At 42.2% G+C, this 18,238-nt stretch overlaps 1 protein-coding gene and 1 long non-coding RNA gene across 2 annotated transcripts; one reads left to right on the forward strand and one right to left on the reverse strand.

Annotated features, from left to right (window-relative positions):
* Positions 1-5,403: 5,403 nt before the first annotated feature.
* On the reverse strand, positions 5,404-17,989 carry ALDH5A1 (aldehyde dehydrogenase 5 family member A1). The gene is made up of 10 exons (XM_067537577.1): positions 17,604-17,989; positions 15,885-15,968; positions 15,280-15,450; positions 14,456-14,572; positions 13,102-13,245; positions 12,026-12,169; positions 11,015-11,173; positions 9,399-9,568; positions 8,520-8,578; positions 5,404-8,323 (listed from the first exon to the last, which is right to left on the reverse strand). The coding sequence occupies exons 1-10, from the start codon at positions 17,898-17,900 to the stop codon at positions 8,118-8,120; spliced, it is 1,551 nt and encodes a 516-aa protein (XP_067393678.1). The 5' UTR covers positions 17,901-17,989; the 3' UTR covers positions 5,404-8,117.
* Positions 11,455-17,454, forward strand: LOC137146336 (uncharacterized). The gene is made up of 3 exons (XR_010917915.1): positions 11,455-11,528; positions 15,073-15,179; positions 17,121-17,454. It is a non-coding gene; the product is annotated as an uncharacterized lncRNA (long non-coding RNA).
* Positions 17,990-18,238: the final 249 nt, after the last annotated feature.

The following is an 18,238-nucleotide window of genomic DNA, read 5'->3' on the forward strand; positions in this document are numbered from 1 at the left end:
TAATTCTGTATCTTCTGCAAATGTTGCCATTTCACTGTTTACTCCCTTTTTCAGATCATTAATGAATTTGTTGAACAGCACAGGTCCTAGCACAGATTCTTGGGGGAATCCGCTGTTTACCTCGCTCCATTGTGAAACCTGACCATTTATTGTTACCCTTTGTTTCTGATTCTTTAATCAGTTCCTGATAGATGAAAGGACCTTGCCTCTTATCCTGTGACTACTTAGTTTCTTTAAGAGCCCTTAGTAAGTGACCTTGTCAAAGGCTTTTTGAAAATCTAAGTACATTATATACACTGGATCACCCTTATCCACATGCTTGTTGATGTCCTCATAGAATTGTAATAGATTGGTGGAGGCATGAATTGTGTTTACAAAAGCCTTTGGATTCTTCCCCAACAAATCAAGTTTATTTAGGTATCTGATTATTCTGTTCTTTCCTATAGTTTCTACTAATTTGCTTGGTAGTGGTGTTAGGCTCACTGGCCAGGATCTCCTCAGGAGCCCTTTTAAAATATCGGCGTTATATTAGCTACCTTCCAGTCGTCTGGTACAGAATTTTGTTTCCGTAGTAGGTTACATACTATAGTTGTTAGTTTTGCAATTTCATATTTGAGTTACTTCAGAACTTTTGCTGAATGCCATCTGGTCTTGGTGACTTATTACTGTTTTATTTATCACAACCTCTTCTAGTGACACATCAGTGTGGGAAAGTACTTCAGATTTGTTGTCCAAAAAGGATAGCTCTGAAGTATTGCATCGCCCCTACATCCTCTGCACTGAAAATTGATGCAAAGAATTCATTTAGCTTCTCTGCAATGGCCTTGTCTTCCCTGAGTGCTTCTTTAACACTTTGGTCATCTAGTGGCACTGCTGACTGTTTGGGAGGCTTCTTGCTTCTGATGTTCTTTAAAAAATTCTTACTGTTAGTTTTTGCGTCTTTAGCAAGTTGCTTCTCAAATTCTTTCTTGGCCTGCCTTATATTAACCTGCCAGAGTTTGTGCCAGAGATTAACACTTAACCTGCCAGAGTTTGTGCACCTTCCTATTTATCCTCACTAGGATTTGACTTTCCAATTTTCAAGGATGCTTTTTTGCCTCGAACAGCCTCCATTACTCTGATGTTTAGCGATGGTGGCATTCTTTTGGTCCTCTTACTGTCTTCTGATTTGTGGTATAGATTTAGTGTGAGCCTCTATTATGGTGTTTTTAAATAGTCCCCATGCTGCTTGCTGGCTTTTGACCATTGTGACAGCTCCTTTTAACAAGCATCCTCATTTATGTATAGTGCCCCCAAAGTTAAAACTTCATACCTTTCTGGCTCTGAGAATTTGTGCTATCAAACCTTAATATCATCAGTGGTCCTTAAGTCTAGCATGACTTTTTTGTCAGGAGCTCAGGTCTGAATATAGCAAGTCGTGGACCTTGGGTCAGTGTAATTTTTATTTCTAATAATCCTGAATTCTTGGAGTCTCTGCCCAGGCAATACCCAGAAATGGGCAAGCCAGGCTAATAACGGGTAGGGTTAAAATGCATTGGCAGAGCTGAGCGGGGAAGTCTGTCTATTTTTACGGACTATGCTGGATGTGAAGCACTGAAGATCCACTCTGACAGACAAAATAAAAATATTAAAAATGCCCCAGAATGCTGGGAACTACTCAGAAAATTCCTAAACCTACTATTCAAGCAGCTGATGGTTGAGATGCTAACCTATACATGAAAGCAACAATATTTTGGGAACGACAAGCATGGTAACTATATTTAAATCTTATCTCTATCCCTTCCAAATTAAGCCCTGTGTGCAGTTTATATATTGAAGATTCTCATAATCGTTACTGTAAGAGGGATTTAGTAAGTCCATACTCTACTTTGTTGCCCATGGGGGCACCCATAGTTACAGAACATAAGTGCTACTTCAGTATGAAGTGAAATTTAGCTGGACATGTCTGAGAAGAAAAATTAACAGCCTCATTGTCAAGTGCACCAGATACAGCTGTAGTTCAGGGACCCTCTACTGGTATTGCCAAACATGCTTAGCTATGTGATGCTAATTTTATTTTGTTCAGCAGATTGTCTTGAGGAAATGGAAGTGCACACACACTTGCAGGAGGATTCATCTGCAAAGGGTTTAACGGCACCGTGTGTATTTTCTCCATTCTGTATTCTACCCCCTCAAACCTGAGACCAACTAAAAAAATACAGAAGCCTAACTTTCCTCGAAACAGCTCTGGTGTTCTTCAAAAAATAAAGGCCCAAACCTTCAGGCCCCATTTAAGCCAAATTCCTATCAAAGTTCATGGGTGTATTGCTTGCTTTCCTAAGTCCTAAGAAGGGACTAAGTTATAGAGACCTTGAGTTTTGGGTGGTGATGGTGGAGGGAAAATGACAACTGTCACCTGCTGGGCAATTTATGGAACATGGGTCTGCGAGAGAGAGATGAAGGGTGAGCATCCCTTTCAGAGAAGGGAGAGTGGGATAAGAAAGGGGGAAAGGGAGCTCCTAAACCATGGGAGAAATTTGTACTTTGGGATTCTGGACAGATCTCATTGTCAGATCCAGGTTTAGCAAGAGAGAAGTTATTTTAAATGTCTTTTGGTGTTACACCACCAGGGGAAAAAAATCTCAAAGCTTTGAAACTGAAAGTACTTAAAATGAAAAAAACATTTCTCTGTAGCATAGGCAATGAATTAAGTGCAGGTCAACCACATCAGCTTCCTGTGTGTGGGTGGGTGAGCTATTGCAGACTTTCTAATAGGAATCTGTCTCTAGAAAATGTTATATAGTGCAAACGATAATGTATTATATATATAACTGGAACCATTTCTGAGCTGATACTAATTTATGTAGCCCTCTGAATAAAAATTTATTTCCTTCTATAAGGCTCAATTATGTGTCCTTTTGGATGTTGCATTTTTCTGTATCTGACTGTCCCATATTAGAGGTTCAACTCTGAGGTCAGAGCAATATAGTAAAAACAATTACATGGTTTAGTTTGTCTGTTCATACTCAGGACCATTAATAGTTACAGTTTAATTGTTTTTGACCCCTTTGCTCTAAGGGTCAAGGAAAGTATTTCCATGAGAAGTAGGAAATAGTTCAGTACATTGAACAAGAGGACAAAGAGAAGCCAGAAACCCTTAGATTATAATTGCAGCTCTTCTAGTGAGTTGTCGTCTACACTAGACCTGTCCAAATAACTGTATTTTTGTTTGCTGTTCATTACATAAAAATCAGGGGGAAAAAATGTTTTGGGTTAACCGTTTATAGTCTGAGTGTTAACATTTTTAATAAAATCAATGGACACTTCAAATCAAAATGTTGCTGTTTAAATAAAACCTGCTTTCTTGTGCATGAGTTAAATAGTGTTATAACAGAGTGTCCTTTTCAGATAAATGGAATATCCCACTCAACATGTCAATACAAGTGACAGCTCTGAGCCATGCTGCAGGTAAGAAGACGGAGTAGTTAGGATTTTTAAGTGTTCTGTGTAGTTGCATGGCCTGTAGCCTTCAGAAATGTGTAACACAAACAAATAAGGCTGCTTCTCAATTATGATGCATTTCCACCTCTTCCAGGAGTTTTGCACTGGGCCCAGCTGCAACATGTTTTGTTCATCCCAGCTTTGAAAAGTGACTTTGTTGAACAAAGATTCCCTATTTTTGTCTCCATTCCAGATCAAATTTATTTACAAGTAAAATGGCCTAAGTGCCAGCTGTGCAAGCTCATTCTGAGATCTGAAAACCAAGTCAAGCTCTCCTTTCCCCATACTGTCACCTGTAATAAAGATGCTGTTGGCCACATTCTGCCTTCATTTACATGGGTGCATTTCCAATGCTTTCAAGGAGGATACACCTGTGTAGTTAGTTGTCTTCCACAGGGCTGCAAATGATCTTATGTCTGTAACTTAATTAACAATTCACATGACGAACAGAAAGGAATAAGACCACAGATTCTATGTGTCTGTAGTACTAAAAGGAATAAATAAATTCCCCCTCTGTTCATCCATCACCACAGCAGCCAGTTATGATGTAGCATACACACTGGCAACAGAACTGCTGAATAAGAAGGAGCTATTTTTACAGTCACAGGGGAACTGTACTTTCAGGTAGGCATATGCGCAAGTGATCAAGATACCATAACCTGATCAAATCCTTTGAAAAAAATGCTGCCTCAGTTTCCTAGAAAAAGGGGTCTTGCATAGGAGATGCTATGGATAACAGCTAAACTTCAGCCTCTAAGTTTTGTATACCATACTTAATTCTCTATGAATTTTGTCTTCCAAACATATCATCTCAGGAAGAAACAATGTCAAATTGTAGGGCTAGGGCCAAAGTCATTTCCTAGTGCTACCCCAAATGAAAATGGCCATTATAAAATGGAAAGCTACCCTAGTGCCCAGTCAGTATTACTGAAAGCTCCCTTAGTCATAGGATTGCAAGCTTTTCCACATGGAGCATCTGAATGATACAATAAAGAAATATACCAGTTATTTCGAACTGGTAGCCTAGCAGACAAGCCCTTTGGCAAGTTTCACACATCTAAATTGTAGTAACTGAGACATGTGTCTATGAAGAGGGCAGATTTTCCACATTTTCTTAGAAAGTGAATATACAGCGGAGTGCTGGCTCCTGTAAAATACTTGTTAGACTTGTACACCTCACTTGGGCAGGGGGAATCAAACTGCAGCACAACATGCTAGCTAAAATTAAAGTTCTGACAGATACCAGGCAAATTTTACACATCAAGTACTGCAGATGCATTTACTATTGTACTCCTACTGAATGCCACACAATATGGCAATGCACTTTTTATTGCCTCTACAGGACCAACTTTCTGTGAAGCTTTAGGATCAGAGCTGCTTTCACTTTTTCTGATCAATTGAACTAAGTTGGTCAGGTCAGCATGATGGTGGGGAAATAACATTACTTAAGGTAACTTACTGAAAAAGCATTCTCACTATGGTCAAAAACGTGCTTGTGCCTACTTGTGAGGAAAACAATGCAGATATAAAAAGCTTATTGGGTGTAAACTATCTATTTGAAAGGCCCACCATCCTGATTAAAGAAAGCTTGATGTATTAGTTCCCTACCACACAAGTTGGAGTCTTTATTAGTGGTTGAAGATGCTCAGATGAAAGACAAATGTGCAAATCATTACCTTTCAAAGTGATGAAACTGTTTGATAAATTCAAGGGATTGCTATGTGATGGCCTAAAGTGACACCTACAGAACAGCCTCTGCTGAATGTACACACCATGCATTTCTTCCACTGTTTGGCCTATCTGAAATAAATGAAAATTAATGCAAATCTAATGAACCTGGACTTAAACAGCAGTTGCATATTGAAAAACAGCCTATTTAACAATCAATTAACACAGAAAAAAGTGAATGTCCACAATAACCAATGCTTTCACAGATGGTAGATATTTATTACTTGAAAACAGTTCAGTGTCTTTGCTAAGTAGTATGCATTCTTTAAACACCCACACACATTAGAAAAAGCTAGACAATCACAAACTAATCATACACAAACTGAAATGTAAGAATTCAAGTATGTCTTTTGTTAAAGTATCAGAGTTTTTGCTAAGAGTACATTTGTAAGAAAGATCAATGTGTGCTCTTTAATATAGACATTACCAAGACAATCACACACATTCAAACACTGGAATCCAGCCATGGGGAAAACTTGATACATTTAAAAAAAAAGTTAACTCTAAGGGTATCTTAGGTTATATAAACAAAGGTTTGTGCTTCCTGTTGTCAGACAGTTTAAAAGTATCTGGTGCTGGGTAAAGAGTAAAAATTTACTCAAGTTTTATTTAATTCTTTTCACAGAAGAAATTCCAGCCTCATAAAAGAAGACACCAAGATTTTAAGTCAACCAACAGTGTTGCAGCTGACATGGGGGTAACTTGTCAGGGCAGTGCAATCTGAGTGCATGGCTAAAATGCTAGATGGGTCCCATCTGTCTCAGGTACTTCTAAAAGTGCTTGTGTCACTGCAGCATTTAAGCGGCAATAGTCTGAGATGTGCGTAGCTGGACAGCAAATACTGGTGATATTTTTGTGCAACACCCTCTGCTGAATAAGAAATGGATAAGATACTTTGTTCTAGCTGCCCTATTTTTGTGTGTGCCATGACACAATGCTCTCAAAGAAGTCAGGGAACCATATATGCTCACCTGCAACAGTTTAAAAGTGGTGAATATAAACAGGCCATCTTTCTTCTTCTTAACTCCAAAAGCACATACTGCAGTTGATAAAGCCTCAGGGCCTTAATTTGTGTATGTATTGCATTAGGGACTTCTCTAAGGGCAATGTGCGTCCTTTCCAGACCCCTTTTGTGGCATCACTTCAGCACAATGCACTCATGCATTTCACACTGGCAGTAAGGAATGAGCTCCACCCAGCATACTACAGAAATAACGTAACTAACATTTAACATGTTGAGTAGCAATCAACACTACTGTGTGTGCGCTTGAGAAGGTTCCGTGAAGCTCTGCTCCACCTTGCTTTTCTGTTAATACAAAGTGCCATTCCAAAAATAACTTCCTCCTACCTTTGCTTAACTGAATACAGTTGCCTATTTGATAGGGTACATTTGTAAAGGTAGAGAGAGAGGTTGGCTCACTTTCATTGTGTAATTAAATGTAAAAGCCTGACTAAATAAAGAGTTAACCAAAAATGCGCACACACAACTTCTATCTCCCAGCCTCTGAAAAGCCAGTTTAAAATTTTCTGACTCCTCTGAAGACATTTAGTTTGGTGACTAAAGTGCTTGTTACTTTAAGTAAGTCAAAATAATGTTACTATCCCATTATTTGCTTATACATTAAGGAACCTTTACATCATCTTTTAATGATGCTTTCAGTTGAGGCTACATAGACGAATGGGATGATGTACAAAGTCTGCTTCTAAAGACCTATAAAATCCTTATTAAGTTAGATGAGTTTGGGGTTTTAAGTCCTGCTCCCCGATGGACATCTGCCCAAGTGACAAGGAGCCCAACCCCAGGGCATGCCAGCACTCAAGGCACAAAGCAGTAGCAGTACAGCCTGCTAAGGCTCTGTAGTTGAGGAAGCTAATGTGGCTCTTTGGAGGAATGCGAGAAAACCACTCCTTAGAAGTTAGTTGGCAACATTTACCTGGATAACCATCCTCTTCCCTTTCCCAGGTGGGGTTATTTGTCTTGCACAGGGGAATGAATGGATATATTTTGTCATCTGGTGCTCATTTACATTATTCTTGCCCCCCCCCACAGCTCAGCAAATTCTGCCTGTAACATACATACAGTCCTCTCCTACCTCTGCTACACACTAAGCTAGACATCCCCGAAGATTCATTGACTCACTGTGTAACCAGTTTATACAGACTACTGGGGCTTACATAACCCTTTCTACCATGTAAAGAGGGGCTGTATCAGCCCTAAGCTCCTAGGTGTAAATTACATGTCTTTGCTCTGGAAAGTCCCAAAGCTGCAACAGCAGGTTGTGTTGCAATTAACAGTGAGGTGTACTGACACAGCTGTGCACTTGCGTGTAAGGATGACTGACTCCAGCCAATATTACTAATTCCTCCCCTTCACAAGCACCAAATTCTCCTGCTTACTTTTATTAAAGTTTGCAATCTGAAAAAAGTTATATAGCAGCTCCAGTGAGCTGAGAATTAAGTGCATATTTGGCACAAACTATAAGGGATAGGTTACCCTCTCCAACACCTCCCCACCCCCTACACAGATGCATGTATATTAGGAGAAAGAGAAAAAAAAAAAGTTCTGTGTCCTCCACAAAAGAAATTATAGTCTTCATTATGCACAGATCTCTAAATCCTTCTTATATACAGAGGGCTATCCAAATAACAGAGGAAGTATTCTTCCCTGCCCGCCCCCCTCATAAGAGGCACTGTCATTCAACTATTGGGTATTAACTAGATCTACGAAACTAGTCATATTTATGTTTTACAGGTGTCAGAATAGAGCTACATGAAACCGCTCTCTAAATTTACTCACACAACAGGGTTACATGGATTTGAAGAGGGTAAAACTCACATTAATATACAGTCCACCTGAATCAAGCCATTATTTTCCAGGCCTTTGTGGATTGTGTCATTTTGGCAAATTATCATAAGCCTCCAAAACAGACATACTTTATTTCTAGGTACTCATCAATACCGTATTTTGAACCTTCCCGTCCTAAACCAGACTGTTTTACGCCACCAAAAGGGCACTCCACTGAGGATACTATTCCTTCGTTAACACCAACCATTCCAACCTCCAGCTGCTCTGCAACTCTCCAGATCTGGGCTGGGTCTTGAGAATAGAAATATCCTGCCACACGAATATAAAAATATATTGTTTAAAATAGAACAAAAATCAAAAGGACATGGAAGCAGAAGGCTTTGGGGAAGGTACTTATTAGCATACAGAAATAATCAAATGAAATTCTTCATCTCAAACAACTGCAACACTAAGCTCAAACTTGTAGTTGCACAGTGGTGTATCTGTCTGAAAAGGAGGAACGTACCTGCTAAACCCACACTGGCTGAATTTGCTATAGCAACAGCTTCTGCTTCGGTATCAAACCTGCCAATATAAAGAAGAAGATACCAGTGAGACCTGCAATCAAAAAACAGGGGAAAAGAAAATAATCCTTACTGCCTTCCCTGTTCTCAGGATACTGAGAAACAGCCTCACTGCAAATGGGACAAAGTGAAAGTAGGTCCGTTCTCCATGGTATATTTCTAGCGCTTATTATTTAATTTTCAGTCTCAAGCAGGGGTGCTTTTGCCATCTCCCTTGAGTTACACTAGCTAGTCATAGTTTAATGTATTTTTAAATATCGTGGTCTTTGTCCATGCTAGGTGCTAAGTGGTCTTTGAAAATGTGTTAACACTTGTCAATTAATGTGGTTTAAACACGTCATTCATTTCCCCTGTGTAGACAAGATCTCACACCAGGGAAAGGTTAGTAAATCTTCCCCTCCCCCCCTCGCCCAAACCCTATCACGTTCAATCATACTGAAAAAAGACCTGAGAGAGAAAAGACTGCTAGAGAGCAAGGTGAAATTGTCCCAAGTGTACTTTTACCTCTCTAGCAGTCCCAGGTTTCTTCAAGGAGCAGGAAAATTAATGGTCTTTACTGTTATCCTCCCTCGTTTAACTGCAGGTGCCATTTAAAAAAAAAATCTCATTGGAAGAAAAGTTAATTTTAAACAGTAAAAATCCAAAAAAGATATTTTATTTATGTGGGCGTGGACTGTAATCTCACCAGAAGCCTAAAAGAACTAAAAAAATCATTTGTGGAATAATAATAGTAGTGCAGACTATTTACTTATTCACACAAAATAAATAATTTTTTGAAGTTTACTAAACTCTTTATTATTCTAAAGAATGGATTATCTTACTTGATAACTGGTGCTAAGGGACCAAATGTCTCTTCTTGCATGCAAAGCATGTTTGTTGTGACATTGCTGAGCAGAGTAGGCTCAAAGAAATTCTTTCCAAAGCTGTGTCGTTTCCCTCCTGTCAGGATGGAGGCTCCCTGAGAAACCGCATCGCTGATATGTCTCTCCACCTCAAATGAGCAAAATAAATGATACTCAACATAGCATTTAGCAGTAAAGGTTTGGTCTACTGTTCCTTGAGTACACAACAAGAATCTCCAAAATTAAACTAGGGATTAGACAAAAGGTGTTTATTCTCCACCTTCTTTAGAGGATTGGGACACTTCTTAAAACCTCCCTTGTTGCTGAATTATCATCTCTCTCCTTCTGAATATAACTCAAATTTTAGATTTACAGACTAGGATAATTTGCAATGCAGAGGTGCAATTCAGTAAAGATTTACACACATGCGTAACTTTACCGATGCTTTTTAATCCTGTTGAAATCAAGGGAAGTACTCACAGCATGTAAAGTTAAGCACATGTGTAAGTCTTTGCAGGATCGGGGCCTAAGATTAGGTTGCAGAGAACATATTTTCTTCCTTTGGATTAGTTCATCTAAAGTTAAGAAACCAACTGGGAGTTGAAAAAGCAGGAAAGCGTGTATTCCTCTTCCAATCTATGAACAACAGTAAAAAAAAAAAAACCCAAAAAACCCCAGGTGGGAGAAGATGAGCTCTACTAATTCTAAAAACTTTAAGGAGTTGGGGTCAGATTTTCTAAGATATTCAGGCACCTTAAGATGCAGAAAGGCACCTAGTAGGCTATGGCATCTTGATACAAATTATGAATAAAATGAATTATCTAAATAAAGATCATTCATCATTTTCCACATTAAAAAAAATGTAAAAATGAAGAATCTGAATAAATGTATGTTAAGAAATATAACTACTTATATAAATGAGAATGAACCTTTCTTTAGGAAAATACCTAAAGCATATAAATGCAAAACACAATTAAAAGTCATCCTCCACATTCAGAGCCCCAATAGATTTAGCCTTAATTTGTTTTTCTGCTTAGTTTTGATACATAAAAATAAACTGTTCGAAACAAAAACTCTGTCATGCTACCAGGGCACATGAACACTTCCAATATAACTCCCACAGTCTGTTAAGCTTTTGCAAAAGTTCTCCAGAAGAATACCAATCAGAATATAATTAGAAAGAAAGGTTCTCTCATATGGTTGATGATTCCCTTTTCTTTTCTTAGTTTAATGAGACAATGATGGCTAGAACTATTCCTGTTCACATCATTGTGGGCTTTGAAGAGAGACTACTTTCTGCAAATATAGAGAGACAAAGTGGGTGAGGTAATATCTTTTATGGGACCAATTTTTGTTGGTGAGAAACACGAACTTTGGAGCAATACAGCACTGCTCTTGAGGTTTGGGAAAGTACTCCCAGCATCACAGCAAATTCAAGGTGGAACAGATTGTTTAGCATAAGTAGTTAGCATATATTATAAGGGACCATTCAAAACAGGTATTAGACAAAACTGGATATAAAATGTGTTTAATACTACATACAAATAAATTACATTGTCAAAAGGTGAAATCAATGTATTTTGATTTATGTGTACCTTTTCCACTGCTTTTTCATTAATTAATGGCCCCTGAGTAGTTCCTTCATCAAATCCATTTCCTACACGTAACTCTCTCTCAATGGCTTTGGCAAATTTTTTCACAAATGCATCATGGATCCTTTTCTGCACCAAAAACCGGTTTGTGCAAACACACGTCTGAAAACAAACATGAAAGAAAAACAAAATAGAGAGCTTAGCCATTTTTTGCAGTACAGTAACTGATTACCATTATGATTCCTTTCATGCCTTCCCTTCACCCACATAGCCTGTTACCAAGGTTTGCACTTTTCTAATTACAACACACTGAAAATCAAACCCTAACAAGCTGGAAGTATTTGCCTGAAACACCCCACCCTGTTAACAGGTGTGGATCTTGCTAGGAAAGGGATAAGTGGGTTCCGCTGATTCTCTGAGATATGTATCCACCAGTATATAAAGGGAGGTAGGCGTTATCCTCTGGATACAGGGTGTGGATTTATTAGCAGAATCAGCATCTAAACTTGAAGAGGAGGTAGGAACTGATATTTCTATTATCTTATTATTGTTTTCTTTGTTAAGAAAGTCAAATTCCACACACACAGAAGGTGAGTCTGGATTTTTACAAGTTAGGTTTGTAGGTTGGGAGAAGAACACCTGTTCATGCCGACCCTTTGTTCCCTCCACAGCCTCCTCTCCTCTTGCCTTAATTACTACAACCTCTCACTTGATGTTCTCCAACACACAACTGCTAAGATAATGTTCCTTTGCTGGTCAGACTGCATTATCATCTTCTCAATACTATGGTAATAATTGAACTGCACTGCCACCATAGTGTGCAGCAACACAGTGTTGCTATCTATGCTTCATCTGTTCAATGGGTAGGGGACTTCAATGTCCAGAGTTGTAAATCCAGTGTCTTGTCTTTCACATACAAAGGAAGTTAAGCAAAAACAACTTAATCACAAAGAATATGGCTCTTTCATGCTCCAAAAAGTGAAATAGGTAAAGTAGAAAAATAAGTCATCTCACCTGCCCTGAGTTTCTATATTTAGAAGCCACAGCCCCTTCAACAGCTCGGTCCACATCAGCGCTGTCAAACACTATAAATGGAGCATGCCCTCCGAGTTCCATGGAAACTCGCTTCACCGTGCCAGCAGCGTGGTGCAGCAATACCTACAAGCATGCAGCAAAGAACAGGATATATGTGTAAATCAGTGCACTAAAGAAGCAGAAGTTAGAGGCAGGGGGAACTAACTCTGGCAGGAGATGAACTTCCATAATGAACCTACAAGTTCACTACAGAGCCAATGGTCCATCTTTTCCATCCACTTGCCAATGCAGGCAATCCTGTCCTACTCTGAAGTCTCCAGTGAAAAACTCTCATTGACAACAGTGGGGCCAAAATTTCACCAATTACTTTGTCCAGCCTATACTGAAATAGAACTCAAGGAACAGCTGCTTCTACTTTCCCTTGCAAGACAGTTCCAGAGTGTAATAGAATTTGCTGTTAAGATTTTTCTCCTGATAACCAGTTTAAGTTTTCCTCTTCTGTCACTCCCTTCCTCCTTAAGAGAGAGATTCTGTCATCTTAACCCACACTCAACTGTCTTATTCCTCAAATAGTACTACTGATTTCCACAGGACTACTCACAGAGTAAGGGTAGTGGAATCTAGCCTTACGCAAAGGTTTCACCTCATTAACCCTTTCCCCACCTTCTCAGTAATGCACTCCATAAGCAGCACATTCTAAAGTGTTCCTGTTCGAGTGCAGTCATCACATAGCGTGAAACAGCAATTTCTGGAGCTGCGTTTTCCCAACTAACTGCTCTTCATCAAATTACAAACTGGAATGTTGCACGTTACCACTGTTCTAAAAACCTTTCAGATACCAGATTAATTGGCAGCAATTCAAGGAAAAGTACTTACAGGCTCAGGGATCTGTGTGAAGCTCTCAGCTTCTTCCAGAAGGGAAGAAAGTTTGTTGCAGTGTGGGGAAGAACCACCCCCAAGGAAAATATTATATACACATCTCTCTCTTCAAAATTCCCCTTGCCTTTCAACTGTCATTACAGTAAAAACCCCTTCAAACATACACGGGTATGTACCTTTCCTGTTGCAGTGGAACCAGTAAAAGATATTTTTGCTACTAAGGGGTCAGTGCACAGAGCTTCCCCCACAACTGGGGTTTGTTGTCTGGAACAGGGGACAACATTATATACTCCTGCTGGAATTCCAGCCTGGTTTGCCAGCTGCAATGAGAAACAATGAGTATAGAGTTACAAAATAATATACTTTGTGAGGATTATTTAGGTAATATTTTTATATTAATATAATTTTGTAATATTTGCTCTGAAGACCTAAGCACTGAGTCAATGGGAGATGAGGGTGCTTAGCACTTCACAATATAGGGCCCCTGTGACAATATAGAGCCCAGGACAGTGCTCTGAAATCACTCAGGACACAGCCAGTCTGGACTCTGGTGCTTCGGAGTCTGCCCTCCCCGGGTCTCCACACACCAATGCAGCCGCCTCCTGACCTTGGCCTCACAGTGTTCAGCGCTCCTGCTCCACCCGGGCCACCCCCCAGGAGACTCCCTGGCCAGGACTCTGGGGCCCTATATGCCCCCAAAGGGCCATGCACCCCGCCTTGCAGTCCGAAGCAAATCACAGCCAGCGTGGAAGTCAGAAGGGTTTATTAGATCTCAGGATCACAGTGTAGAAGGACTTTGCTAACAGCTTAATTAGGAGTTACAGCAGCGGTCCTCCGAGGAGCCCCAGAGCCCCATCCTTGGGCTCTGCTCCCCAGCCAACCCCCCACGGGGCATTGGCTCTTCCTTCCAGGCAGCCTGTCACCCCTCCCCAGAAATGTCCTCTTGCAGCCCTTTGTCTCCTTCCCAGGCAAGGTGGCCACTCCTCCTGGTCACCATCTACCATAACCTGTTACAACTGGTTGGGCCAGCACAGGGGGTCCTGGCTAGGTCAGCGTACATGTGGCTGGGGAAGGCCCATCTGCCCTATAGTGGTCTCTGAAATGATCACACACTGGGGTCCCATCATCAAAGCACATAAGTAACACATGGGGAAACTGAGGCACACACACAGCACTCAGAGTAAACCCCAAGAATATCTCCACTTCCATAAATTTTAAATGGTGGCATTGCTATTTACACACATCAACTAAAACAAAGATATTCAGAATTAAAGCTGTCCTTTGTAATGCACTTCAATAGCTAGGCCAATGCTGGAGGTAACTCCTAATATGGCCATAATATATTCCAATGTGTTTATTTTAAAGATAACTATTACATCTAAACCACCAGCTTTATAGAACAAATTTGTACTCTCTCAGGATGAGAATGTGGCCAAGAGTTATGTCTGAATGCCACTTCACTTCTTGTTTACAGACTGCTACTGTAAGATACATTAACAATGTAAATGTAATAGCTGCACAAAAGCTCACCTCAGCAAGTGCTAATGCTGATAAAGGTGTGTCTTCTGCAGGCTTCACCACCACAGTACAGCCTGCTGCCAGAGCTGCACCAACCTTCCGTGTAATCATAGCGCTGGGGAAATTCCACTATGTGGAGAAATATACAATGAAAAATCAGAAAAGCTGCACACTTCCCTCTCTGCCCAAAGAACTGGCTCTTTTTGAAGTTTCTAGGAAGAATCAAAACAAATGTTGTATAAGAATGAGAGTTTGCTTTACTTTCACAAGGAAATACTTTTCAAAAATTGAAAAGGAGAGAAGAGGCAGCATTTATAAAAGACTGTGTATAATGTCATTATCAATTATCTTATGCTCTAAAAATTCTATTAATTAAATGGCAGAGAGATTTCTACATCAGTAAGAAACTGGTACTGCCTATACTAACTCAGATCTTTTTGGGGGGTACCTATTGTTAAAAGAAGATGGAGAAAATACATATGAGGAAACAAATCTGTATCCCTAGGAATGTCATGTGTTTGGTTTTCATGTATTTTCAGTATGAAGAAGCCATTACTTGCCTCACGATATGTAATTCAATGTAGAAATACAATTAGATCAGTGATATAATTTTCTCATACCTTATCTAGAGACTGTGCTCTGTCCTAAGCGGTCATGCAGGGGTGTTTAGCCCACCCAGAACAGATGAGTGGGGAGCAGAAGAGCCCCCCGCCGCCCCTCCTTTTTTTGCAGACAGGTGAGAGGGATTTCTTCTGGGCAGCAGAGGTATATGCTCAGAGCTGAGCGAAAGCCTTAAGATAGTACTTAATCAGTCTAACAGATCCAGCTGCACTTACAGGGGTAATAATGGCTGCAACTCCAACAGGCTGTTTCAGCACCAAGAGCCTTCTATCTTTCACAGAAGGTGGAATGATGTCACCATAAATGCGACGAGCTTCTTCTGCAAACCATTCCAGGAAGGAGGCAGAATACAGAATTTCACCTTGTGCCTCTTTCAGAGGCTTCCCCTATGATTAAATTACAATGCAGAAATACTTTAGAGAGACTTAAGTGGCTTTTTTCAATCACTTAAGTCATTATTTTGACTCTTATTATAATTTGTATTACCACGGTGCCTAGGAGCCCTAGTCATGGACCAAGGCCTCATTGTGCAAGCACAGTAAATAGCACTTTGATTCCAGGTTACATACATTTCGGACAGAGTCTGGGCTAAAGATTTATAGGAATTTTCCATTACTTCAACAGGCTTTGGATCAGGCCCTACAGAGTAAATTCTATAGTGGAGGCTCTGCTCAATGTGTCTTTCTTGCTTAAGGCTTGGGAGTTGTGGGTGCACACCACCACTAAGGATAAGGCCCTTTGTTGCCAGTGGGGTTCTTGGCTGGCAAAGAGGCCTGAAAGATGATATAAAAATGTACTAAATTTCATCTGTTATACTCACATTCTCTGCTGTAATTATCTTAGCAAGGTCATCTTTATTCTCCATCATCAAACTGTACCATTTGCGAAGTAATGCACTTCTCTCCTGGACAAAGAAAAAAATATTTTAGCAAGGCCTCCATTATTTTAAACATAGATAAGGATATTATTATACTGAATTAACTTCATACTTTGAATAGTACACATTCATTTATACATAAACACAAAAGATAACTGAGTAAGGATGGTATGAGTTCAAAATTGTATTGGAGGGCTAGCAATGTCAGTAGACAATGGTCCTTTTAGTCAAGTAACTAGTGTGACAGCATCAGGTGCTTCAGAGGAAGGTCTTTCCAGAGTGGAATTTTCTTTTTCAAGCTAATTACTAGATTATGCCCTCAGGTATGAATATCTGTCTTTAAAAATATATATATATATATATATATATATATATATATTCTCTCCACTGTTACTATTTGTATACAGGTCTACCTCTTTTGAAACTAATAAGCCCTTGGCCTCAATATCTTGTGGCAGTCAGTTTCACATGATTGTTCAGATGTATGTAAAGGGCTACTAAGTCACTACTTGCTTAAATACTCTGAGAAAAGGATGATATGCTTTTTTTTTTTTAAATCACTTTTTCTAAAGTGTGTAATGTGTCTTGTGGCCTTCAAGCCCGTTTTTAAATTTAAAGCACCACCTGTCTCCTCTAATCCTTCTTTTCTATTTCATATTAATGATATAACTATTAGTAGGAGTGCCTAGAGGCACCAGTCAGAACCTCACTGAGCTCCATGCACACCACCAGTCCCTGCCCCAAAGTGCTTACAGTAGAGGATTAGATACACCACTAGTGTGGCCCCAATTTTCTAATTTGTGAAAACCCCACACTTAGTGCTGGAATCTCCTGCTCCACCTCTTCCCCTGAGGCTCCGCCCCCCCCTCCCCATACCTCCGTCCCCCCCTCCCCATACCTCCGCCCCATCACTTCTGTCCACCTCCCTTCCTCTTCCTGCCAGCTGCCTGAGTTGAGCAGGGCTCTAGAGATGGGGGTGGGTGGGTTTGAGAGAGCTCTAGGGATGGAGGGGTGACTGGGGCAAGGCTGGGGAGGAAGAGCTACACTCGCGGGGTGGGGAAATGGGGTAGGGAGAGCCACATTTGGGGCAGGACGGGGGAGCTGCTGGTACCTCTCACTGCCAGAGCTGTTCCTGAGTACTTCTCTAGGCTCCAGCAGCTGCTGCTCTTCCCATCCCAGATGCTGGAGGCCGGTTACAACCGTGGAAATGAACTTTTAGAGGCCGGTCAGCGGTACTGACCCGACACTGCCCTGTCCCACCTCTAGCTGCAGACTGGACGCATGGCAACCCTTACACCACACGAGAACTGAGGCAGCTGACCAAGGCCTTTGGGGCTCTTGATTTTAGCACGGTCCCTCCCTGCAGCAATTTTCGTAAGGGCCCCCATCCTGCACGGGGCTCTGCCGGGGGCCAGCCCGGGTCCTGCTGGGGGCTCCCGGGCAGGATCTATCTCATGGCCTCGAAGGCTGGTACCTGGAGGGTAAATCACCCCCGCCAAGGGCCTGCCTCGTCCCGGCCTGTCTGTGCCCCACTCACCCCAAGGAGGTGCAGCAAGGGCCACGCTCCTGCAAGGCTCCCGGCTGTGTGTCTGAGTCTCCCCGGCCCGGGCTGCCCCCCGCCCCGTCTGCCCCGGCCGGGGCCCGCTCGCTCCCGTCTCTCACCTTGGCGGGAGCCGCGCTCCAGTCGCGCCCGGCCTCCCGTGCGGCTCTCACCGCGGCCCGGGCCTCGGCCACGCCGCAGTCCGCCACCCGCCCCAGCTCGGCGCCGCTGGCCGGGTCCAGCACGGGGAAGGCGGCGGCCGCCTCCACCCAGCGGCCTCCCACGAAGCCGCCCGAGCGCACCAGCGAGCCCGGCAGCTGCGGCCGGGCCGGGCCGGAGCCGCTGTGCCGGAGCGGGGCCGGGAGCAGGCGCGGGGCCGGGGCCCGCAGGCGCCGCCAGAGCAGCAGCCGGCTCGCCATGGCCGGGCCGGTAGCGAGGGGCGGGAGTCCCCGCTCTGCTGGCAGCCGGCCTGGAGCCCCCAACCCCGGCCTGCAGCAGCCAGGCCCCGCCTTCCCCAGTGAGCCGCGGGCTCCTTGGTCTCCTCCTCCTTCTCCTGCTGCTGCTGCTGGGGCCCCGTTTTCAGGCTCGTCTGCACACCCGGGAGGGCTGGAGCGCAGCAGGGCGGCTCCTCTACAGCGGGGCTGGCGGGAGAAGTTGGGGCCAAGGGTTGGGTTGGGTGGGGATGGGAAAGCGGAGCAGCTGCTAATCCAGTTCCGAACCGGTGGACAGGGCCTGGGTGGGGGTGGCTCGTCCTTCC

Source organism: Emydura macquarii, unplaced genomic scaffold, assembly GCF_026122565.2.
Source record: "Emydura macquarii macquarii isolate MOO-44397 ecotype Brisbane River unplaced genomic scaffold, CSIRO-AGI_Emac_v2 contig_431, whole genome shotgun sequence".
In the NCBI taxonomy this organism is placed as follows: Eukaryota; Metazoa; Chordata; order Testudines; family Chelidae; genus Emydura; species Emydura macquarii.

Coding starts and splice junctions, on each gene's coding strand:
- ALDH5A1 (XM_067537577.1), bottom strand. CDS start 17,900: ATGGCGAGCCGGCTGCTGCTCTGGCGGCGCCTGCGGGCCCCGGCCCCG. Junction 11,174..12,025: donor AATATAGAAACTCAGGGCAG/GTGAGATGACTT, acceptor GTTTGTTTTCAG/ACGTGTGTTTGCACAAACCG. Junction 8,579..9,398: donor CCCTTAGCACCAGTTATCAA/GTAAGATAATCC, acceptor TTATATTGGCAG/GTTTGATACCGAAGCAGAAG.